This window comes from Emydura macquarii, unplaced genomic scaffold (assembly GCF_026122565.2).
Source record: "Emydura macquarii macquarii isolate MOO-44397 ecotype Brisbane River unplaced genomic scaffold, CSIRO-AGI_Emac_v2 contig_3128, whole genome shotgun sequence".
NCBI classification, from domain to species: Eukaryota; Metazoa; Chordata; order Testudines; family Chelidae; genus Emydura; species Emydura macquarii.
Window position 1 is genome coordinate 1,783,981 of NW_027133265.1, and position 25,727 is coordinate 1,809,707.

Here is a 25,727-nt window from a genome sequence, read left to right on the forward strand (position 1 = left end):
GGCCACCATACCGCTGTGCAGCACCTCTGCTTCATACGTACTACCCCAAGTTCCCTTTGTGGCCAGTGGCCAGCACCTCTGCTTGCATGGCTTCTGGTACTTCCACCTGGGAGTCCCAAAGTAGACCTTGGTCACCCATTAGTGACAATTCATGCCTCACATGAAAATAATCTGGAATAGTTTTTGGCAACCATGACAAACATATTTGAGAATTTTTTGTAACCGTACCCTGGGGCAGTGTCTCTAACAATGACTTGAGAGTGACAAGAGAGAGATCAGTCAAGGCATTATTATCCTCTTCCTGGTTCATAACCCCCCTTTCTGTGGATTTGTTAGGTGAAGTCCAGACAGGGGATCAGCCACCTGATTGAGTTTACCTGGATGGTAATTTACCTGAGAAATTATACTGATGTAGACTATCAGCCCATCTGTGAATATGAAGATGTCAGTGCCCTAGCCCGGATGGCGTTAAAAGTGTATTTAACACTGGTGGTTGGTGCGTAATGAAAAAGTGCAGCCATACAAATAATGATGCCACCTTTCACATACATGCTAGGGCCTCCTGCTCCCCTACCGAGTATTTATCCTCAACTGAGGAGACCACTCAAGAGGCAAATGCCACTGGTTTTTCCACCCCCTGGTGGATCTGGGAGAGCACAGCACTGAGAACTACAGCTGAGGCATCACATGTGACAACAGGAGGGGCTTACAAGGCGAAGTGTGCTAATTCAGATTTCCATCAAACCCAAGTCCTCTGGCTTCACTCATGGACATGATTTTCCTGCTTATATCAGTTTTACTTTTAGGAAAGTTGTTTGAATATGGTTCAATGCTATGCTATCTTCACGCTGTTATTTTCCTTCCACCTTTCAAGTCTCCCAGAGACAGAATTTAAATTACTGTTCTTCAAGTATGTGTCAGTATGGATCCCACTGTGAGTGTGCATGCACCTTATGCATGCAAGACCAGATTCTTTTAAATCACGGTGTCCGTTGGGGTCACACATACATCCAGAGTGGCCATGACCTTCCTCAGTTCTCTCTTACCTCTCATGGTAGCAAGACAAAACCTAGCGAGGATCCAACCACTATTCTTCTTAGAGACTTTAAAACCTTAATAAGAAAGCTTTATCTTCAGATTCCCATTGAATTGGACATTCAATAAAGAAAAAAAGAAGGGGGGGGAGAGAAACTACCAGCAACTCCCCTGTATAGTGAGGTGAAGTACGTTGCGCTAACTGTCATACTTATGGCAAACCCTAAACTTTCCAGGTTCAGACCCTGCTCATCCTGTGGGATGGACATAGGTTATGTTTCTTTTGCCCCGGGGAGAGCTACACCTTGGACAGGTGCTCTGTGTGCAAGTTTGTTTCCTCCAGGACCTGCAGATAATCCAGGAACACTTGGCTCAAGATATAGCTGCTAGAGAAATCCAGGCAGATCTGTTCAGACTCAGAGGTGGCAGTGACTACCAGAGCAAGGCTGGAAAGCCAGCATCAGCCAGCACTCCCTTGAGCACACAACGTACCTGTGGATCAGGCAGTGGAAAAAAGGTGAAGAGGAAACTGGCAGAGCTAGCACCAGTGACTTCAGTGCCAACTGCCTTATCACTGGCAAAGTCCTTGGCACCGTAAACCTCAGATCAGACTGACTCAGTACCAATGGCCTTGAAATCAGCTCCAGCTGCCCAAGCACCAGTAACTGATGCCACACACAAAAATGATGCTCAATCATTAAGCTGGACAGAGCCCAAATATACCTCCAAACACAAAGGGAATTCCTAAAAGGATGTCACGAAACATCACTTCTCAATCAGACCAGGAATGGCACAGAGAATTAGAGACCCAGTGCCAACGTTGGTGCCAGTTTCCTGGAGGTATGCACAATGGAGCCTAGCAAGAACCCAAGATACCTCTGGGAGGAATCTGGATCATTTCTAGAGATGTTTCTTAAATCTATTGGAACTGGCCCTGGAACCATATCACCCTAGACCACTACCGTTTGAAGAGGGAGATATACTCCTCCTCACTGTTACCAGTGTACTTTTCTCACCAGCATAAAACAGAGATCCCTCTCCATTACCTTCCAAAATTGGCCCCAAGAAAGTTATTAGAGAGTCCTTATTCAGCCTTGCATCCCAGATGGGGAGAGAGTGGCACTGGGCCTGCCAGCCCCAGCCAAGCCAATACCCATATGGTATGCCATCTTGGTCAAATTGGCTTTCTAGGGGACTGTCATCTCAAATGTCCAGGAACTGATCTCGCTCCTGTGCTTCCAGAAAAAGGAAATCCCATGCCCTGGTGGCATCATTAGCCAGGCTGTCCACACTTGAACTGGACATAATCCCCCAGGAGCAAGAAAAGGCAGAGAGAATATAGCAACCTCCATCTCCACCCAAAGAGTCATCATCATTACCAGACAAAGTAGTGACGCCAGCTGCCACACTGGCAATTGATATCTTGAGAGTTTTTCAGAACCTCTTGTCTCATATTGTGGAATCAATGGATACTGATACTATATTTATACAAGAGAAGGCTCACAAACTCTTCAATATTTTGAGTGCCACAATACTAGCCAGAATTTCCCTCCCCATTGAGTGGATCCTGCTATAGATGTCCATTCAGCCACCAATTCATCTCCTAGACTGCCTGAACCTGATTTCATAGCACCATGGGAAGATACTCCATCCAGACCCACCTGGATGACAAATCTGGATGTTGTCTGGGTAAGTACCATGGACAGGGATTAGTTTAGACAAGTCCAGGACATCCTGATACAGAGCAGGAAGACATCTATCAGAAGGACTTATTCATCAAAATGGAAGAGGTTCTCAATATGGGTGACCCAATATGGCCTGGACCACATGCAGGCTTTGGCACCAAAGGCCCCCAAATACTTGCTGTATCTGAAACAACTTTTGTTTAGCACCATTAAGGTCCAAGCTGCAGCAATCTCAGCTTGCCATCCATAGGTAGTGATGTTTGGTCTTCTCTCACCTGAAGTTATCAAAGTTCCTGAAGGGCCTGTTACATACCTACCACTATACTGGTCAGGGCACTTGCTCCTGCCTGGAACCTCAACATCATCCTCTTGAAACTCATGGAGCCCCTTTCAGAAAGCCTCTTACTTCATCTGGCTCTGAAGAAAGTATCCCTATTTGCAATCACTTTAGTCAGAAGAGTGAGCAAGTTCCAAGTGCTTGTGATTGACCCCCTCCCTACATGGTATTTCATAGGGTTAACATGATGCTGAAACCTCACCCTTAATTAATCCCTACAGTGATCTCAGAATTCTGTCTGAATTAATCATTTAACATGCCTCTCTTCTTTCCAGTAAAGCTCTTCTTCATTGGGAAAGAAGCAGCAGCACACACTGGGCATTTCCAGAGCCTTTTTTACTACATCAGCAAAACCAAACTGTTCAGGCTGTCTTTCTATTTATTTCTGGCTGTAATCAGTCATTCCAAAGGCCAGGCCATTTCATCACAAAGAATATCTAAAGTGGATTATATAATCTAGCTCACTGTCTTTTCAGTTAGCTGGTGTACCTCTCCCAACAAATACCAAGACTCACTCCACTAGAGCTTAAGGGGCATCCTCAGCCTGCTTCAGAAATGTGCCAGTTTCAGACATTTGCAAGGCAGCAACATGGAGTAACCCACTGATTTTTGTAAACACTATGTGTTGTTCGTAGCTGCCAGAGCAGATGCCAAGTTTGGGAGAACAATTCTACAATCCTGTTGGACTGATGCACCTCATCCCAGTGTCCAGAAGGAACAATGGGATCTACACTGACACATACTCTATAAGGTGACACTGACACATACTCTATAATTGTGGTTCTTTGAGGTGTTGTCAGAGTGGATCCCATAACCCCCCCTTCATCTTCATTTTTGGAGTCCTCAGTTTCCACAGGCTTTGAATTGCAAGGGAACTGAGTAGGGGTTAGAAATGTTCTGCCTTTTTATAGGCTCACATGGAAGCATAAGGAGACATAGGGAGTGTACGTGGCCCTGACAGATGCTGTTATTCAAAAGATTCCAATCTTGTGTACATGAGGTGCTTGTGCACCTACAGTGGGATCCACAGTGACAACTTCATTTTGAAGACCCACAATTACTGTTGGGTAAGAAACAGATCTCTATTTTAACTTTTGTCCAAACTTTTAGTCTGGACACTTCTGTTTCCCAGGATCTACAGCTTCAATTCCTGGGCATTTTAAAAATTATTATTTTGTAAAATATTAGCTGGACGATTACCATTAGTAAATTGTACATTTTGCTTGGATTGACAAATCAAAAAGTAAAAATAAATGTATTTTGATAGGTGATTCAATGCCATTGTATTCAAACTGGCGACTAAAAGTGATGGAGCATAATCAAGGAGAGCCTCTACCTTTCCCACCTACTGGGGGTTGTTGGTCACCACTGGTGGATTATTTGCCTGAAACGTCATCTCCAGGCATGTCTCTTCACAGGTAAATACTAATATTACATGAAAGTGACAGCAATTAAATTCATATTACTTTAAATTGAAATACTATCTTCATGCATGTGCTGTGTAAAGTAAGAATAGCCTTTCCTTATTTGTTACATTTCCTGGGTTGCTTACAATTCATCAAGTTACAATGTCTTAGCTACCTTTTGATTTGGAGGACTAAAGCTTTTCACTTTGGCTGTGTGGTTTATTGTGAGAGATGTATGTATTTTTGTTGCCTTGAAGACTTTCATAGCCTTAAAAGGGGATATTAATTAAGAGTGTCTTTAAAAGTCCTACAAATTTTAAAAATGTAAATTACAGTTGTGTTTTAATCTCTTAACCATTTTTTTCTTTGTCTTTAGGTGTAATATAGCAGTGATCCTTTTGACTGACTTGATAATAGACCACAGTGTGAAGGTAGAATGGGGAAGCTACCTACATCTTTTACTTCATGCAATTTTTATAGGTAACTAAAGTCTAACTGAAATATCATTATTTTCTTACATTGAGGAAGACAGCAATTTGTAATCTTGGCTTTGAAGTGTATAGTAATTGAAAATGATGGCAACCACCCTTTGACATAACTACTCTTTTTTCCAAGTCTTACTGAGATTAATATTTCTTATTCTTTATTTATCAATAAAACCTTAGCAGAAAGTACAGAAAGAGTCTTTGATGTATGAAATATTACAGTCTTCTATGCTGTTGTGACAATCTGACTGTTTAAAAACTGTCTTCCGATTACATGAAAAAGTGGGGGGGAAAATCCATTTTTTAACAAATTTTTCCCAATCATTTTGGTTTTTATAAATACAATACTAAGTGTCTTTAAAAAAATAAATAAATAAAATGACTACTGCGGATAAGATATAAAAGCGAAAACTTACTAAATGCCTGTAAGCAGAACATTTGGGCTAAATGCAGTCATTGTGTAAGCAAGTGCAACTACATTGACTTCTGTGAAGTTACACATACTTACACAAGAGCTAAATTTTCTCTATTATATGATAGGTAACAAACTAGTGTATCTCTTTTCTCCTTCCTCTTGTACTCTTTTGGTCACATTTCCACCTTATATAGTCTATTGCTGCCCTTCATCCAGGCCTTTCTTGGACAGCACACATCTGCCCTGAACTTGCATCCCCTCCTGATTTGGCTTTTTCTCTTCTGAGCAGGTATAATTAATCAGAAAAGTATGCTGGACCAGAGAACCTTTTCACGTTCCTAACTTTGCTTATTTCTTAAGACAAACATATAGGTAGGAAATACATGTAGACATGAAGGTTTGGACTCCTTTAGAAAGCACTGTCCATTTAGGGCCACTTGTCCTTCCTCTTTTGCATAGAAGGTGCAATGAGCTTGGAGTACACTTAGTGTTCTCAGTGCTTCTTTTGTTATTCTCCTCCATGTGTTTTCAGCTCCTTTGGGTAGTGTTTTTCAGTTTGTTTGAATAAAAGTTTTTTTTAGCATCTGTGCAGTGACAGGAATCATCCACAGTACGGCCTAGTTGTTTTATTATATGAAATAAACATAATATGTTACCACATAGAGCAAGAGGGTGTTCATGTTTTTTAAAACAATTCAGCCAGAAAGAGTTTTAATATATTGACGTTATTACAGAAAAAATAGAAGGGGAAATGGAAGGCGCATATCCTCTGTTTCTTCTATTAGCCAACATCTAACTCATTTTCTGTTGGTGTTGAATCTTTCTTTACCAAAAATAGATATAATTTATAGAGATTGTCATAGATCACTAGGACTTTGTTGCCAGTTTTAGATAGTGTTCAGTTAACTGCATGTTTAATTGATTAACCTTTCTATTTTCTTTTTAATTTTAGGGTTTGACCACTACCACCCTGAAGTGTATGAGCATTGTAAACGCCTGCTTTTGCACTTGTTGATAGTGATGGGCTCCAACAGTAATGTCCAGTCTGTTGCTTCTGTCCTTCTCAGGAACAGGGAGTTTAATGAACCCAGGGTGCTTACTGTCAAACAAACTGCACATTTAGATTACACTTTCACAGGTAATCACAGATATGTTGTTAATGTGCCATTAGTTAAAACAACATGGAAAGTCATTTTTATTGACTTTAAATATTAAAATCTCCATTGTTTGTAATAACCCCTTCAAACCTTGAAAATGAAATTTATTTCACTTCCAGGTTTATCCAGTTGGTTAAAATTTCTCTCTTCCTTGGATTTTTCATTAAAATAAAATTAATAAAGATATTGCTAATATTTGTGCGCAGTCAGCAGCAGCAGTAGTAGCAGCAAGCTGAATATTAATTGCTAGTTTGCTGCTGCTGTGGAAACTGCAGAGAAAATGGTTAATTGGTTATATAAAATAGCAGCTACACTTTTGTGATTTTAAAGAAGAAATAGGAAGATATTTCCGCAACTTTCAATTTTGGAAATAAGCCATTTGATGTAGAATTTAATAGAATACCACAAAAATATTACAAGATTTTAGCATTACCCTTGCTTTTAATGTTATAAGAAAAATATGAGAAAACATATAATACCTGAAATGATCCTATAATATGAGAAATCGGTACATTTCACTGGACACATTCTTTATGAAAGCTGCACTTTTGTACTTTGATTATACAATAGATTTGGGAAAGATGTGAATGAGAATTCGTTTTGTTGTCTCCTGATATTTCATATTATCTTCAGCAGATGGCAGCACACTGCCATACAATATATTCATTCAATTTTGTTGTACCTTGAAAGTGGTTTTGTGTCACTTGGAGAAAAAAATATTTTGTAAATTCTTTTGTAAATTTGGTGGTTAAGAAGATGAGGGACTAAAATCATTGGGTAAAGCTGGGCATATTGCAGGCATATTTTGTGTAAATTTACCCATAGAACTTCACCAAATGTAACTCAGCTCTGACCTATAAAGCCATTCTTGTTCCAGTCCTTGGGCTCTTGAGTAGAGATGGCCAGACATACTACATAAATGGGTTTTGAAGTATGAAAAAATGTCCACTAGATATCAGGATGAGAAGGCCAGCAATATTTTTTTTTAGGTTCTGTCCATACTGAGGATTGAAACAATGTTGTTCTGGGAATTATCCCCTCATGGAGGATTAAGCTAAGTATTATAATAGTGATGTTTTTAACGTTAAAAATGATCTGATTAATTTAATAAAATATCTTATATAGCTTTATTTCATGAATCACTGATTCTTTCCATTTGAATTTTGTTGTAGAAAGTTTTGTAATGTAAAAACTATATTAAGACTGAATCCTGCAAGCAGATCTAGTAAATACTGGTTAAATAATTTATTAAAATGGCAAGTTTTACAATTTTAATCGATTTCATCATCTTTTTTATGAGATTAAGGCCCTCATCTGACAAGCTACTAAGTGTGGATAGATCCCTGTGACTGTGTGGAGCCCTGTTGGCCTAAGTAGGGCTCCATGTGAATATAGGAGCTATCCACACAGAGGTACTGGTAGGGTACAGATCCTAAATATGTAGTTAAGGAATACAGCAGATACTATAAAAATAATAGTGACTGGAGAAATACTATCCATTTACGTCCCAAATCTCTTTCCATCTGAGGAGTGCTCAGCATAAACTGAGGATACTTGGGGGGCTGGCTGCAAAATTTTCTTTAAGCCACCTTTGTCCCCCCCGCAGTCCAGTCCTGCATCTGTGCATGCATCAGTCCAGACCACAGCAAAGGCTGACTATCTACATCAGGTGCTAATGGCCCTCAGGACTCCAACTGCTGATGTCATCCAGACACACAGAGGCAAACCCGGGCCATACCTCCGTTTTCCTAGGCTCCATTACCTGTTACACCACTTGAGAGAATAGGGGTATAGGAGCTATACAGGTTGCATTTTGGAGATGATTCTCATGTGAAAAGGGAATGTGCCAGTAGCCAGATTAAACTGGTTATAGAGCAGCTTTATGCATCTAGAGTGGCACAAAACAGCTCTAATTTACTGGTGAATCAGTCCAACGAATTAATATTTAATAATTAAATTCAGTTATGATCAGATTACAGTTCAAGCAAAAAGCCAATCTGCATTATCAGGAAGCAGCTTGTCCTCTTGACTTCTGCTGTACAAGCATGTATGTATTGCAATGCTTTCAGCTTCAACTACTGAATCAACTTGTTAAAAATGTGATGCCTGCAAGCGCAGGGATTGATGGGTTGTCACTTCACCAGAATACTAATATAAATATGAATGCTGCAGTCATTACTGTGATTGTAGTTATGGACTGGGTTATTCCTTATTGTTTGTTTAAGGCCCCAATTATGCAAGGATTTATACATGCGCTTAACCTTAGGCATGAGGATTCCTGTTGACTTCATTGGGTCTCCTCGCATGCATAAAGTTAGCACATATGTGTTTAAAAGATTAGGGCTTTAGTGGTAAAATACTGTAAACTCTTTAATAATTCTCTTTTGAAATCTATCTCATAAAATATGTAATTCATATGACATTTTTTTAATTTTATTTTTTCAATGTTGGCATTGCAAACAGATACTGTGTTGATGGTCTAGAAGATAAAAAGAAACATCCTGTATATTCAGTTTGAAAATATTTTAATTGTCCTAATCAAAGTACATAATTTGAGAACCAGTTCATTGTACTAATTAATGTTTTTAAAGTCTAACATGAAAATGTCAAACTGTGATGTATTCATAGATCTTTTTCTTTCAGCAGGTGTTAATGATTTTATACCTGAATACCAGCCCTCCCCAATGACAGACTCAGGGCTTAGTTCAAGTTCTACCTCTTCTAGCATCAGTTTAGGAAATACCAGCGCTGCCATTTCTCATCTGCACAATGAAGTTGACATTTCAGTAGAGCAGGATGAAAAAGTGAAAACACTCATGGATTTTATTACCTCAAGGTAAAACTTCAAGCTCAACTACAGTCAAGATGTATGTTGTATGGAAACATAGCAAGATGGCATATTATTTTTCTATTCCGTTTATCATCAATAAGATCATGAATCTGATCTTAAATACTCCTTTTATGTGCATTTTATGTATATATAATAGCCTTCAAACTGGTCTACTCTCTCTGCATCCTAAAGGTAGTTGATTGGCCATCTCTCCTCTTGAGACTTTAAAAGGCCATTGATTCGTGTACTCTCCACTGATCTGGTGATCCCCTTCCCCATGGAAAGCTTTTCAGGATTTCAAACCCTTTCCTCTCTTCAGCAACTCCTATCCCACAACTGCTGCCTTTAAAGACAATTGAACCATACTCTGGGATCTGGTGGCCTGCAGAATGTGCGACATGCTTAACAGAACATTCCCTTCCCTGCAGAAGACACTTAAAGATCTGATCACAGAGGGTCTTGAAGGCTTCTGTGGGCACCTACGTTTGTATGGATCTTCCAGGCGGCCTGGAGAAAGAGTGGGCTTGTGTGTTGAAAGGGGAAGTAGGAATTGATGGCAAAGTTCAGTTATAAAACTGGCAACTTTCAAAAAGTTTCTTCGTTCATATGATCGTTTGTTTGGTGCTTTATGGGTTATATAAACCTGAAACTCCAAGTAGAACTTAGTGGTCAAAATCTTGGTTTTGGTTTGCAGAAACTATGCAAACCAAAAAAGGGAGTTTTTACACAGAGCCTTGCAGTAATGTGGTGTTGGGACATGATATTTTTGCAAATGTGTAGCATCAGTTGGAATTAATTGCCATTTGGGTAATTACACATTCCCCCTCCCTAAAGTCCTTCTGCAGTTTCAATTGAATTAAATATGTTGCTTTTTTGGTCTTAATTGTTGTATAGTATTGTTATGTATTTTTAAACAGCTGGCACATTTCATCCTAGAGAAATCTGTGTTTCAGTTGTGTGTGAAGTGACTCCTGTTTATATAGTTGATAAAGTCTTCTGGAATTCTTCCAGGTGAAAAGCACAGTATAAACGGATAATGATAATAGAGATTATGTTTTACGCTTTTATGCTATGCTGTTTTATGTGTTGGGTTTTATATTTCTAGGAAAAGAGGGCCACTTTGGAATCATGAGGATGTTTCAGCGAAGAACCCTAGTATAAAGAGTGCTGAGCAGTTAACTGTGTTTCTAAAACATGTGGTGTCTGTTTTTAAGCAGTCAAGTTCAGGTATGTTAGAAAAGAGTTAATACATTGTAGAATTTCCATAAAATAATAATCTTTGTGAAATAAATAAGAACTCTTTAAGAAAATATGCATAGATTTCCAGGCATTGACTTTCTGCTTTCAACCAATAGATGTTGCACTTTTATGTGACACAGCTCGTAACAGTGTTCAGATTTGGATATGTCAACATAACGTTTGCTTGGAGAGAGATAAAATATATATTACAAGCTTACTGCGGATATTTATTGTTTAAATCCTGTATCTCTCTTTTCCTCTCATTTAATATTTAATACTTCTGTTTAAGTTTATGGGCAAGCTGTTTTAAGTAATTGGATGGATCTTTGTGAGGGATTCCAGCTGAGGAAAGCGGGTGAGGGAGAAGTAATAGTAGATAAAACTAGCTTAAAAGTCAACTCAGAGATTACTATAATAATCTTGTCAGTAGAAATAAAAAAATGTGTAATGACACTGGTGCAATGTATGTTATAATTACAACTTTATTTTCTTTATTTAAAAAAAAAATCTGCTGTGTACTTGGACATACGTTTTATTTCATAGCAGGATTTCAGTTGGAGCACCATCTTAGTGAAGTTGCTTTGCAAACCGCACTTTCTTGCTCCTCTCGACACTATGCTGGGAGATCATTTCAGATTTTCAGGGCTCTGAAGCAGCCTCTCTCTGCATCCACGCTTTCTGACATTCTCTCCAGGCTTGTAGAAACTGTAGGAGATGCAGGAGAAGAAGCACAGGTATTTGCCTATTTTCTTCTTTTCTCTCTGCTGCAGTTATCTCACTTAAAATTTTCCCATTTTATTAAGAAATCTAAACATGTTTAAACAGCATTCTAATTGTATTTTTTAATACACAATAAAAGATAAAAGCAGTACGATAGGCTCAGCTGCATTTTCTACTTAAATGAAGAAGAAAGGGGTATTAAAAGTGATTTGACTGATATCTGATTTAACTTCTGATTGTAACACTTTGACTTCTCACTTCTGAAGAACAGAACAAAAATAATTCATGATTCTGTTGAGCACTTCATTTTCAAGTCAACCAGTAGCTTCAAAACATTTACTTTCAGAGACTTTGCAGTCTGAACAACATATCTCAGCAGAAGTAATCTATTTCCTGGCAGCACCCGTACTCTTTATAATTCAAAAGATGCGTGAAGTCTGCAGTGTTTTAAAATAAAACAATATAATATTAAAGAAGTAACAACTATTTTAGTGTGTTCTGTTATTTAGATTTATCAGCAACATATTATATCTTTACAGTTTACTATGTTAACTACTTGCAAAAGAAATTGACTATCTTATTCAAACCACAAAAAGAGGGACCAAGTCATAAAGTATAGACTCACTCAGGTGAATAATGGAACTTGATACTCACCTTGTGAGTGGTATTGGATCAGAGGCTACAACACAAATAAATTCATGATTTTGTCATTAATTAGTTTTAAATCAAATTGTATACTGTTCTTTGTTTTACATTGAACGTGCACCAGTAATTTGAGTTGTGCATCATTAGGACCCTTGTGTAATTAGATCAAGAAGTTATTAATCAGTCCCTAACATCGTTCATTCTATTTTTATATTACCAATCAAGATGTTCTACACAATCTGCACTGTTGTACATATCATAACATATAATAACCCTTGGTCCTTTTCCAGGGTTTTGTTATAGAGCTACTTCTCACGCTGGAGTCTGCCATTGATACATTGGCTGAAACCATGAAGCATTATGATCTTATTTCTGCACTTTCTCAGTAAGTACTTGTACTAGTCAAACTACACTATACATGGAAACTATAAGTTGTTTATTACTCTTCTAGTCAAAATGTTTCTTGTCATCATTTCACTTTGGACTTAGTACAAAGACAGCATGCTGTTTTCAAATGTTCATCTCTTTGGGTGCTTAGTCAGTCAAAATTCCTGAAATTGATCTCAGTTACTCCTTACTTTTTCTACTGCTGGATGTAGATCAAATTAGGAACTTCTAAATCAGTGTGTTTTTCTTGATTAAGAAATGGAGAATTTGTTAGATCTTGGTTCTATTCACAGCTGTGCTGCTGTCCCATTGGGCCTCAGTTCTGTGAACCATTAAGTGCCTTCAGTTCTGATTAACTTTAGTGGGAATGAGGACAATCACCACCTTTTAGGATCAGCACCTGTTTGACCTTTGTTGCCACTTAAGCTCTCTGTGCCTCAATTTCTCCATCTGTAAAATGTAGGTGATACTATTTTTATTTTTTTTTTAGAAATTTTTTGTTAAGATCTCTGGATGAAAATTGCTATATCATAAGTATTATTTCTACTAAATAGTATACAATTATTTGTAAATGAAATTTCTTCAAATACAGCAGATACTAGACCTCATTTAGAGCTGCCTACTATGCATTCCAAATTAGTTGCTTTTTAAACCAAAAAAAGTGTAAATGAAAATCTGAACCCTTGTTTTTCCACCAGAAAGTTTTTCTTTCCTGTTCTGTCTCAAAACTGGCTCAGTGGATTATTATCAAACTTTCAAAAAAAAAAATCTCATCTTGTGTTTTAGAGCAGACTTGAGAAATTATATGGTAAATATTGTGGTTCCCTTCACCCCCAGGGACTTGATATATTAAAAAGAAAATGAGCCTGGCCAAGCATAATTTTATATTATGCTACAAATGTTCCTTTCACATCAGGTGCTTACCAGTTATTCAAGCTTTTTATTTACATTAAGATTGGATTACTGAAATGTGTCCACTTGAATAGAACTTGGAAACTTAATCTAGTACAGAATGCAGCTACCCATATACTTTGAGATACTTTGCATGAAGTAGACGGTGTTAATTTCCATTAGGTTTCTGGGTTCAATTAAAAAGTTAGTCCTATATAGTTGGGGTCTTGGATACCTTAGAGACTGCGTCTTTTTGTGTTTAAGTCTAGCATTTGAAATCAGCTACAATATTTCTCACCACTGAATAATGACGATAGTGGGAGTTGAGGATATTCAGTACTTCACAGGTTCAGCCCCTAAATCCAAGGCTTTGGGAATGGATGGTATGGCATTGTCAGTGGAGGGCCGCTGACTGGAATTTGCTTCCCCCCCTAGTCTGGCAAAACTCAAAAGTGTATTGAACTTCAGGGCAATTGCTACCCATTTCTTTTCACTCAGGCTTTGGACTAAAGGCCTGCACTACGAGGGGTTGAATTTCTGGGTTGGTGTAAGAAGATTTCTGAGTAATGATATGTATTCTAGAATCTAATATGTGTGCCTACTGATGTTGATAGGTGCATTTTATAAACTGAAAAAATAATGCATACTAACATGTCCCTCCGTTCCTCAAAAGATTAAATAGGTTGTATTAGGGGTTCTCTGTATAAATTAAAGCTTAGTTCAAAGGCTAGTGGTTACAGCATGGCATGTATACTGAACATCCACATAACATGGGTTCCAGAAAATGTTAAAATCTTTAGTGAATGCTTCTGAATCTTAGTATGAAAGGCATTGAAGGTATGGATCTGTCTAGATGCTATCGTAAGAGAAATATAAGGACATGTAAATAACTCCATTTCTTAATTCCCTGTCTTTCCTCATCTGTAAGAAAATAGATGGACATTCCAAATGTTCATTCCTAGCCAACATTTTTCATATTTTTTACCAGTATGTCAAATGGTACTATATCCCTGGTTGGCTGTCTTATCTTGGTAATTTCTTATGTCTTGAAAACATTTTTTCCCTTGCTATGGTGCTGAAGTAACAAGGCAGTTTCCTTCTCTCGTAGGACTTGTTTATGACATAAGTGTTTACTGAAACCTCCTCACTGATAGTAAAATCTACTCAGCATGAGCTATAGGATTGATCTTTGGAGCCCTGATTTTTTAGGATGTACGTTATTAAGGTCTGACATTTTACATGCAATAATATATTTAATTGCTTTTATTTTAGAACCTCATACCATGATCCTGTAATGGGAAACAAGTATGCAGCTAACAGAAAAAGCACTGGACAGATAAATTTAAGCACAAGTCCTATTAGTAGTGGCAATTGTTTGGGATATTACAGCAATGCAAGGAGTAACTCTTTGAGACTGAGTTTAATTGGTGACCGGAGAGGTGACCGTCGACGGAGCAACACACTGGATATAATGGATGGAAGAATAAACCATGGTGGTAGTTTAGCAAGGACTAGAAGCCTCTCCTCTCTGAGAGAGGGAGGAATGTATGATGTGCAGCCCACTACTGATCCTATCAACCTGATGGCCACCATATTTTGGATTGCAGCATCCTTGCTAGAATCAGATTATGAATATGAATACCTCCTGGCTCTCAGGCTGCTCAACAAACTGCTTATTCACTTGCCTCTGGATAAATCAGAGAGTCGGGAGAAGATAGAAGAGGTGCAGAGTAAACTGAAATGGAGTACCTTTCCAGGCCTTCAGCAGCTCTTCCTTAAGGGCTTTACCTCAGTGTCTACACAGGAAATGACAGTCCACCTCCTCAGTAAACTCATCACCGTCTCCAAACATACATTGGTTGATCCCTCCCAATTAGCAGGTATCTTTAATCAAGTTATACATAACCTACTACTAAATTCAATATTATTAACTGAAAAGTAAATTAATTTTTGGCATTAAAGTCAGTAGTAATATACATCTGCCAGTGAAGAGCAAAAGTAAATCCTGTGGTCCCCAACATTGCTATGATAGGTACAATGTAGATTATGATGATCTATCTAGAGAAATGGTGCCAAGAGTTTTATGAGAAAATCTATTTGGAAGATTGGAATAGAATGTTACATTATAGTAAATTTGTTCCCAAAGTAAATAAGAGTCTTTTTCTTCTAAAACCATTTAGTCATAGTGGCCTTGGTTTAGTACTATTTTGAACCTTTGCATATTCTTTTAGGACCTTGCCATTGTGCTGAATAAGAGTACTGAATTATTTAGTAATTTGGTTTAGCTGATTGGATGATCATTCTAAGTCCATCTTAAATAATAAAGCAGTTTTGGTCATAGAGATTTTGTTTTTAAAATATCGAAAGTTTGTTGTGTGCTCATAACTTCAGCACCGTTTGTTTGTCTGCAGGATTTCCTCTTAACATCTTGTGCTTACTGCCTCATTTAATCCAACACTTTGATAACCCAACTCAGTTCTGTAAAGAAACAGCAGACAGAATAGCTAAGGTATGTAAATATTTTAAAACTAACATTCAGGAAATTGTTCACAACTTTGGCTTTTACTTTTACAGCCAAAATAGATGTACCTTTCATACCAAATATATCTGTAAAGTCCTACAATCTGCTTTTCCACTAAATTGTCTTCTTCCATTCTCTAAGAATTGTGTTAATGAGACATAATTGTTCTTTAAAGGCCTGATCTAAAGTTCACTGAAGTCAAGAGGAGTATTTACACTAAAATCCGTGGTCTTTCAATCAGGCTCTAAGTACGCCTCTATAGGATCAAAGTACCCATTAGGCTTTAACCTATACATTGGGAAAGTAAGAAGCAATTCTTCCTATTGCTAGTGTCACAAAAAAACCTCTTTTATTTATTTAAAAAAAAAAAAGAAAAAATGGTTGCCACAGCTAGTAAGCTTAAAAAGTATAAATGTGATTTAAATAAATAAATTTACAAGTGCATTTCACAGTTTAATTCTAATAAGGAAATGGTCCTTACTTTTGAGACTGCTGTGTAGAGAAAAACAAGCACTGTACAGTTTTTGTTACTTGCAGACAATGATTATCTTGGGGAAACTTGATTTGAATGACTCTTTTTAAATTGCATTCTTTGTTAAAGCAGTGTAAAATATACACCAGCAATTTCCAAATGGATCAAGGGACTATTGGTGATCCCCAGAGCACTTTATTGGGAAGAAGAGCATGGAACTGGAAATAAGACAGCACCAGCTTGTTGTAGTTGCTGCTGTTATGGGCCACTGCTACACAATAGGGCAGGCAGTGTGACTTACTGGATATAACACTGGACTGAGACTTGGGAAACAGGTTCTATTCCAAGATCTGCCACCAGCCTTCTGGGTGGCCTTGTTTAAGTCACTTCACTTGCTCTGTGCCTGTTTCCCCGTCTGTAAAATGGGGATGATGATATTGGCCTCCTTTTATAAAGTGCTTTTAGATCTGCTGAGGGAAAGTGCTATCTAAGAGCCAGGTGGTGGTATTATTATAAGAGCAGGAGAGGAACAAAACTGCCCTCAGAAATGGGTGCCACAGTGTGAATGGAGCTGGCAGCCACCAGAAAGAGGGGAAATGTACAGAGAAGAAGAAAATAAGGCAGCTATACATATGTCCAGGAGAACAGATAGAGAAAAAGACCAGGTTTTAAGGCATGTTCAAGGGGAGAGGAGGAGAAGGGTGCAAGCAACAGCAAATTATATGGTGAAGAGCAGGAGGACAGAAGAACAGAACTGAGGGGTTGGAGGGGATATTAAATGAGGATGAACAGTAAGCAGTGTAATTACCTTTTTTTCCAAAAAGACAAAATGCTTATTCCATTAAAGGCAGTTAAAATACATAAGCACTTTATTAATATTGCTATATTACTCCTTCCTGGAAGCAAGTGCTGTAATTGCCACTCGGATTTTATAAAATTTTATATAATCCCAGTGGAATAGGAGATGGAGTCCATGCGATAAGAAATGGGAGAGAAACTGGTCATTGAAACACTGTTTATTGAAACAACTTCTGTTGGTGAAAGTGACAGTCTTTCAGGCTTACACAGAGCTCTTCTTCAGGTCAGGACTATATAGGAAATATCACTCAACAAATTTATTCTATTCAAGGTGCTCGTTTAACATTCTCATGTTGAAATCCTTGTCAAAATTCCTGTTGATTCCAACTGGGAGTATGGTTTAGCTCTTAAATGCTAATTTTATCATACATTGAATTAATAGTTATATAAAGCCATTATTTAAAGTTTACCAGTAAGAATGTTTTTATGCCAGATTTTCTGCCATCAATTTGACAGATTTAACATGAGCAGTAAATCCACTTGAAGCTTGCATGCCATGATGCAAGCCACTCACAGCGCCCGTCACACTAGGGAAGCAGTAACTAAGCTGTGCAGCTCTAAAAGTGTAGGTGAGGTAGAGTGGAAAATTAAGAGCAGCCTAGGAGGGGACAGAGCCAGGCCTGCCAGGAGATATACCCCTCCCAGGCAGCCTTGATTGATTAGATTTTACAGCTGCCCTTTCTTCGTGAAACCCCCTCCAGTACAGCTACCCTAAGGCATGAATCTAGCCCTATATTGTTATTGTTTTATTTTAACAGTATAAGTACCCTGTACATTTTTTTACATTGAATAGCAATTTTAAATCCTTTCAGCAATTTTCTATATTATTTTTATAGTAAATTGAATTCTTGAGCTTGACTATGTAAAATATAGATATTCATGTTGTTATTTTGTCCTCAGTGTTACTGAAAAATAAATCCTGAAACCCTTGAAAAGTAAATAATTGTATTCAATTCAATAAGTCATCAAGATAATGACATATTCCATATACTCAGTAATTTAGTGGGTAAAATAAATTAATTTCTTTTTTGTTTTGTAGGTTTGTGCAGAGGAGAAGTCACCAACCCTTGCCAATTTGGCACATATGATGAGTTTATACAGTACACACAGTTATTCCAGAGACTGTTCTAACTGGATTAACGTAGTGTGTAGATATTTGCATGACTCCTTCTCAGATACCACATTTAACCTTGTAACTTATCTTGCAGAGGTAAATTTTACTGAAAATGTATTACATTTAGACAGCCTGATTTAAACCATGTCTTTATTGATGAAACATTTTTTATTTTTTGCACTCTTGAAAATTGAAAAAATATATTTAGAAAGTCTTCTGTGGAACAAAGTGATATTAGAAGGTTGTAGGATTTGGAGAAGAGGGGGTGGTTAAAACCATTTTTGAGTAGTAAATCTGAATTTTTAAATTGAAATGGTCATCCCTCTATGGTGGGTCCATTTTCCTATGGCAGTAATATTTTGTAATAAATCTTATGTTCCGTCCACTTATGTCAGTTTCTGGAACAGCTATTATTGCCTCTTCCTCATTCCGATCAAAGTCTGGATAAAATGTATATATACATTGGTTTTAAAGAAATATATAGAGAGTATATATTAAAAGAAATTGCCTGGTCCAGATTGAGCTATGATTTAAATTTGCTCTCAGTAGAAAATAAATTTTAATCAGAAAGTAAAGTTGCAAATATTATGTGGTGTATTTTTCAAATTGCTTTAAGTATACAAAGTGTAGTAAATAATTCTGCAAGTCCTCCAGGTGCAGAACTGCCATTGCCTCTAATAGGAATGCTCTGCATGGAAAGATTGCCAGAACTGGCCCTTAAAATGCATTGCAAGACTTCTGTAAGTCTTATAGATAAGTCCTGCATGTAACATTGTTTGCAGCTTCTCCTGTTCTCCTATAACATGATAAGGAAGCATTCAGGAAGCTTTGGGATTTAGAAGAGTTATTTTATTTAGTCTGAAATCTTTTGCTTTAGGTGCTTTAGACCTGTGCTAACATTTAAAGCATCACCAAAATTACATTACTTAATAAATAAAAGGATGTGAATACAAAAGAAAAATATTGGAATAAAAATACAGTTCTGTTGTACTCGGTTGTATTCTTTTTTCCAAGTCAGAACTTGAAGTTTTGAAATAAATATTTAATTTACCACATAAGATATAGAAGGGAAAAAGGAAATCTATATCAAGGTTAGCTAGCATTTATTATTGTATAGTAAGTATACTGGCCTTTGTACCCTGTGCTGCCTGATTCAAGCAACCTGATTAAAATTCACTTTTTTCTATTATATTTTTAGCTGTTAGAGAAAGGGTTATCCAGCATGCAGCAATCTTTATTGCAGATCATTTATAGTCTTCTGAGTCACATTGACCTGTCTGCAGCACCAGTGAAGCAGTTTAATCTGGAAATCATTAAGGTTATTGGTAAATACGTTCAGGTATGTATTCTCAAAATGTAAATAACCAGTAAGCATTTTGTTTATGAAGTAAAGAAAAAGTCATGCAGCTGCACTCTAGAATCTATTTTTAATGCAGATTATTGAAAAGTACAGTCACTTGACTTTACCAAGATAGCAATGCTATGTGAAATCCACCAGCATTTATTTTATAAATAATGGAATCATTCCTGTATATACTTACCTATGTGCTTAACTTTACTCACATTTGTAGATTTATTGACTTTAATGGAACTACTTATATGAGCAAATCTACACACATATTTATCTGTTTACAGGTTTGGGCCTCTCTCTCTCTCTCTCTCTCTGTATAATGATAACAAAATATGAGCTTTCAATGATCACAGTGCAATTTTGTAGAAGAGAGAATGTTTACATCCAAATACTGCAGAAATTCCTTCTTTGGGCATATTTGTTTTCAAAGAGACGCTTCACAGTTAAATACTTATTTGAATTACTTGCACCAATATTAATGTTTGTCATGTGGACGTTGACATGGACACAGACACATTAAAATACAGCTTCATGAAATTCAAGTACATTTATTTAGATGATAGCAACCATCAAAAGATAAAGGACAGAATTGTGCCCCTGGTGATTCGTTGTTTCACATTTGCAAAACAGTTTATAGAAAATATAATCCCTGGGAGAAATTTGGGCTTTTTGTAGAAAAAAATCATTAAAATACCTGAAGCATATAACCCTTTCAATCTACAAAGTTCTTGTTTTTCTTTCTTTATCCCCGAACTTCTTTATTGTGAAATGTCTTAATTAACCAGGAAGAATAGTTTTTTTCTGGACATTTTGTTATGATAGATATGCACTTTAGTTATTGTCCTCTTGTCAGGAGATATTAGGCATAACTGGATGATTAATGTAACCATAGTTTGCTGGCCTGATAGCTGCTCTCTTCACCTTTAACTTCTATGGGAGCCTTTTTTTTAATCTCAGTTGAATATAATCTTAATTGGTAATTTATCTGAAGAAGAAATTAGCAGTTGGAATGCTGGTGGTAATGAAAGGAAAGTTCATAGTGTAGCTGGACACTTTAGTGGGAAAGCTTTTGTTCTTTTCAGTAACACAAAGTAAAAGAAGAAAAGAAAAAAATAATTTTCTCATGGGTTAGATATGGTAGTACTGGCTAGTTTCTCAGAACTCGGCAGTGAGAATCTACTGTTTATAATTAAACTTAGTATACAACTACCAGAAACTGAGAGTGCGTTTGTAGTGAGATGTACATGTGCACAGGGCACATCATAAAACTGAAGGCCAACAGATATCCATTACCAGCAAAGGTGCAGATATTCCTACAGCCTGGAGAGTGTTTGTTTATCTTCTAAAATAGTAACTTTAAAAAAAACCTATATATTATCTTTTTAAGAAAAAATAATTTTTACAACCAAAATGCTGCTGTTAAAGAGACTTGCCATTTCAACAACATAAAAGCTGACCCTGCTGATATGCTTCTTCTGGTGTTTTCTCTTTCCTTTCCTTTCTCTCCTCTTCCACCTCCCCTTCCCCCCGCCTCCCCATCTTCCCAGCTGGAATTGCTCACTATTTTGAAGGCCGCCACTGTTAAATTAAAGAGAGTGCACTTAGCCCAGATGCTTCCTGTTGTGTTCTTGTACTCTTGTCCTGATTACTTAAAGCACTGCTTCAGCCTGACCCATTATAGAATGCCTGTAGATGCTTCTGCTTTGTTTGTGTGTGTGTGGGGGGGGGTGTCTCTGAAACTGATTTAAAGCATGAAACCTTTTTTATGTATATACAGGTAAATTTAACGTACACTGAAGTCTAAATAGTTAAAGTAAAGCTGCAGGGAGTTGTATCATCTTTTCAAAATGTTGCTGAAGAGCTTTTAAAATAAAACTAGCACAATTAAAGCAACAACCCTGGTAAAAATCCATCTAGTCCAAGTCTTGTGTTGAGAACCAGCTGTTTAAAATGAAATTAACAGTGTTGGATGATTTTAAAAAAGGCTTCTGTAATGAAATGGTAGAAGGAAGAAGAGGGAAACAGAACCATTTTCCTGAAGCACTTTTAAATTTTAGCAAACCGCTTTCTTCCTTCAAGCAGCAATTCATGATACAGTCCTTTGGAAGACTAAAGCAATATTACCTTAGTATATCATTTTAAATGTTTGTTCCCATAGAAACTACTTCATTGGTTTTCGTTACTCTTCATATAGACGAAAAAATACCTTCGTGCTTGCTTCCATGCTGCCCCTACACGCTTGGGAGGTGCTTCCTGTAAACATCTACAAAGCCACATTATTAGTCACCTTCAAATCCCTTCTCAGAACTCTCCTTTGCCTACATAAAATTTCACAATGTGTAGGCTACTGATGTGTAGAGACCACTGCCTTTCATGCAGATTAATATTTTCTCATTATTTCTTTGTACTCCATCTGTCTGTCTGTATCCAGCTAGTCTCTTGTCTTATACTTAGCATGTAAACCCCTTGGCATGGGGACAGTCTTTATGTTCTTAATTTGTACAGCGCCTAGTAAGGTGGAGTCCTGGTCCATGAGGAGGGCGCCTACATGCTGAAGTAATACAAATTATTAATAATAATAGAAGAGGGCCAACTTCATTCTCAAATTCATACACACACTAAATATATAGAAAGCTGTTCTAATCTCTTTCCTTGACAGTAGTAGTCTCTTTTAAAGGGATATTGTCCAAAATCAATGATCTAAAAATGTACTTATTTTAACATACATGTATTTTTAATTTTTTAAAAAATAGGTTATAATATTAATTGCTATATTAATATATTTTATAAAATAAGAAATACAATTTCCTGACAAAAACTTTAACAATATGTACTTAAAGTTGCAGGTAATTATAACTGTGATTTAAGTATAAAGAGAACTAAAGAAAATTAATTTTTAAATATTAATTCCCAATCTGTGTATTGCTACCCCAATGCAAAAGCATAATTTTGGAAGTTCTTACTCACCCTTCCCTCTGTTTTTAATCTGTAAGATTTGCAAACATACAAAGATAGCTATCTAATACATCAGTTGTCTAGTAAATAATTGTCTGCTTTAACCTAAAAATCCACATAAAAACAATTTTTGCCATATTTTGCTTTGTGCCTTCCAGACTTACAGGTCTGCACCTTAAAGGGTGCACATTGATATTGAAAGATGTTACCTTAAAGCATGTACATGCTTTAAGACAGAAAAATCTGTCATTAAAACATGTTTCCACTTAAAGTAGTATAAACAAAGTCTGTTGTGTACTATGGATTGCAATATATACTAGAATTATTTTGTAATGTGTGTACATTTTATTTTCTGATAGAGTCCATACTGGAAAGAGGCTCTTAATATTTTGAAACTGGTGGTGTCTCGATCAGCAAGTCTCGTTGTACCTAATGATATTCCAAAGCCTTATGGAGGTGATATAGGTTCTCCTGAAATCTCATTCACAAAAATGTTTAATAATGTCTCCAAGGAACTACCTGGGAAGACCTTAGATTTTCATTTTGATATAACAGAGGTAATTCTTATCTGTAACTGGAATGTAATAACGACATGCAATCTGAGATTCTCTTATTACTCATGTTTATAATACAAGAGTTTAGAAAGCTGTAATTATAAAGAATAAATACTAACCAGTTTTTAAGATTTAATAATATTGAACTCCTAAGTAGTTTGTCAGACTTAATTAAATGAGGTTACTACTGAGACGTGAACTTTGGGTCCTTTTAGGGCTCAATTTGTGTAACCCTTCCTCTTTGAGTGCTTCCTCATTGGAGTAACCTCATTAAAGTTAATGGGATTACTCACATGAGTAAGTGCTTACAAATATAAGGGTTGCATAATCAAGCCCTTAATGCTCATAATTTGCCAAGAATTGTATATTCCATTTGTATCTAAAAAAAATAATGTTATCCTATCCAGTGTATTCCAGTCTTATCATAAAGCAGCCTCTCTAAACTTTAGTCAGGATTGCGTCTTTCTCACCAGTAGTGTCATCTTTGACCTAAAAGGGCTTCAGCTATCTGTGGAAAATTATATGGTGCACATATAGACTTTTGTATCTTCAGGGACAAAGATATCAGCTGTACATAAATTATTTTGAGATGCAGGTTACATTCCAACTGGGACAAAACTCAGGTCACAAACCTTTAGTGCATTACAATTTTCATTTCCGGCTGTGGGTGTCAACAGTAAAATAGGCAGTAAATTATGCATTAAACAAGTTCAGATTTTTCTTTTCTTTTCATGGAATTTGATGTATTTTCCCTGACAGTTTACAGAGTAGATAGAGTGCAAGATTTTACAGGTATATTTCCCACTGGTAACTAGATTATGAAACCAGACCAAATATGGTTGTTATACTTTATAAACACAGCTTGTTAATGTATTTTGCATTTCAAACAAACTATCATAAAATATTTCATTTAGTCTTAAAGCCCATAGTAGAGTTTGGGGCCAGTTTTTAAAAAAAAATGGGCAGAGAAGAGTACACTAACAGGCCATAACCATGAATTTCAAATCAGGATGGAAACTTCCCAGAGATTGAGAAAGTTCAGATCCTGTGTTCTGGTTTTGGCCCATCTTTAGAGCAAAGATATATTTTAAGATGAGGTTTGAAAAAAGATGGAAAGCTGCTGAGGCAGAGACACACAGGAAGGCTGATTCAGACTGCAGAAAAGTTCTTATAAGAGGCCAAATTGTATGCTGGATCAGAGAGGAGGCAGGTCCCAGACAAACAAAATGAGCAGAGAGAAGACTTCATTGGTGGCAAGGGGCAGGGCGTGTGAAGATAGGTGCGTGCAATTTGGAACAAATCCATGGAAAACTTTTAAAAATAAGTATGGCAAATTTAAACTAAGAGAGTCAATGGAAGTGATTGGGATAACCTGGCCGCTGTTCTTTGTATGTGTGAGGGGGCAGGGGATAGCATATTGCCCAGGGTGGAATTTGAAGACCTGGGAATTGGCTGTAGGGGAAGAAGTTGAAAATGAGAATTCAGATTTAAAATTGATTCTAAGTAGTAGATGATGCTGTGCCTGTCATATGGAGTCCTGACTGGATTTGAAAGCTTCCCTCTCATGAAGTGAATTCCCCTGTGGCACAACTGTACCCATAGATGTGGAGAAGTGCAATATACACTTTCCTGCATTTATGGGGTGTTTCCTGCCCAAAGACTTCATTGGCATTTCACTCATTTCCACAAGAGCTGAATTTGACCTACAGTCTTTAAGTAGTGCGTGCCTTTTAGTGCAAACTAGTGCACCATGGAAACATTATTTTTGTTTAATACATTGATGTGTTTACTCACAAATATACTCATACGGAAGTGTTATGTCTTTTAGTTTAAAAGAGTTAACTTGGAGAGTCATTAAAAAAAAAAAAGGTTAAAATGTGGTTGACTTTCGTGTATCAAACCTATATATTTTTTAAAAAAGGGAGGGTAGGGGGAAGCAAATATTCCAGATACAAGTTCATCCAAAATATGGATAGGTATTTTTTCTTCTGGCTCACAGTGCACCCATGGTGTGTGGGTGCTTAGTATAACCATATATGAGGTTGTGCTGTTGCTTTTAGAATTAATTTAGTAAACTAAGTTTTAGTACAATACTGCTAATAGTTCTGAAATAGATAATAAGGTCTTACAAATAAATGTTTGAATTCTAAAATAGCATTTAGACAGGTTAGACAAACATCTGTTGGGGATGACATAGGTATACTTAATCCTGCCTTAGTTCAGGGGGATGGACTAAAGGACTTTTTCTGGTCACTGCCATCCCTATGTTTGTATGATTCTTTGATTCTATTTTTTTCATCTGGCAGACCCCAATTATTGGGAATAAGTATGGTGATCAGCACAGTGCAACTGGCAGAAATGGGAAACCAAAAGTCATTGCTGTCACTCGGAGCACTTCTTCAACTTCATCAGGGTCCAATTCCAATGCCTTGGTCCCTGTCAGCTGGAAAAGGCCACAGCTGTCTCAGGTACATTATATAAAAATACAGCAAGTTCAGTGTGTCTGAATAAAAAGTGTAGTATAATATATAGTGTGTGTGTGTTTTGAAATGTAATTTGGAATCAACAGTATTTCTTAACTGTTATTGAATATTAGTTAACTGTTTTGCAATGGTAAATGTACTGGTGTATATCTTTTTTCTTTAGAGATATTTCTTAAGACCTCAACAT

At 36.9% G+C, this 25,727-nt stretch overlaps 1 protein-coding gene across 9 annotated transcripts in view; it reads left to right on the plus strand.

Annotated features, from left to right (window-relative positions):
- The window catches only part of FRYL (FRY like transcription coactivator), a 385,878-nt gene that overhangs the window by 304,157 nt on the left and 55,994 nt on the right, over positions 1-25,727 (plus strand). For 5 of the 9 annotated variants that reach the window (XM_067531263.1, XM_067531262.1, XM_067531264.1 and 2 more), the window contains 13 exons: positions 4,325-4,475; positions 4,840-4,943; positions 6,316-6,501; positions 9,164-9,356; positions 10,456-10,577; positions 11,133-11,323; positions 12,245-12,339; positions 14,505-15,112; positions 15,644-15,741; positions 18,123-18,293; positions 19,396-19,536; positions 22,863-23,060; positions 25,364-25,525. In XM_067531263.1, the coding sequence (XP_067387364.1) occupies positions 4,325-4,475; positions 4,840-4,943; positions 6,316-6,501; positions 9,164-9,356; positions 10,456-10,577; positions 11,133-11,323; positions 12,245-12,339; positions 14,505-15,112; positions 15,644-15,741; positions 18,123-18,293; positions 19,396-19,536; positions 22,863-23,060; positions 25,364-25,525 (2,420 nt within the window). The remainder of the gene's footprint in view (positions 1-4,324; positions 4,476-4,839; positions 4,944-6,315; positions 6,502-9,163; positions 9,357-10,455; positions 10,578-11,132; positions 11,324-12,244; positions 12,340-14,504; positions 15,113-15,643; positions 15,742-18,122; positions 18,294-19,395; positions 19,537-22,862; positions 23,061-25,363; positions 25,526-25,727) is intronic. The other 4 variants (XM_067531260.1, XM_067531265.1, XM_067531259.1 and 1 more) reach the window with 3 other exon arrangements.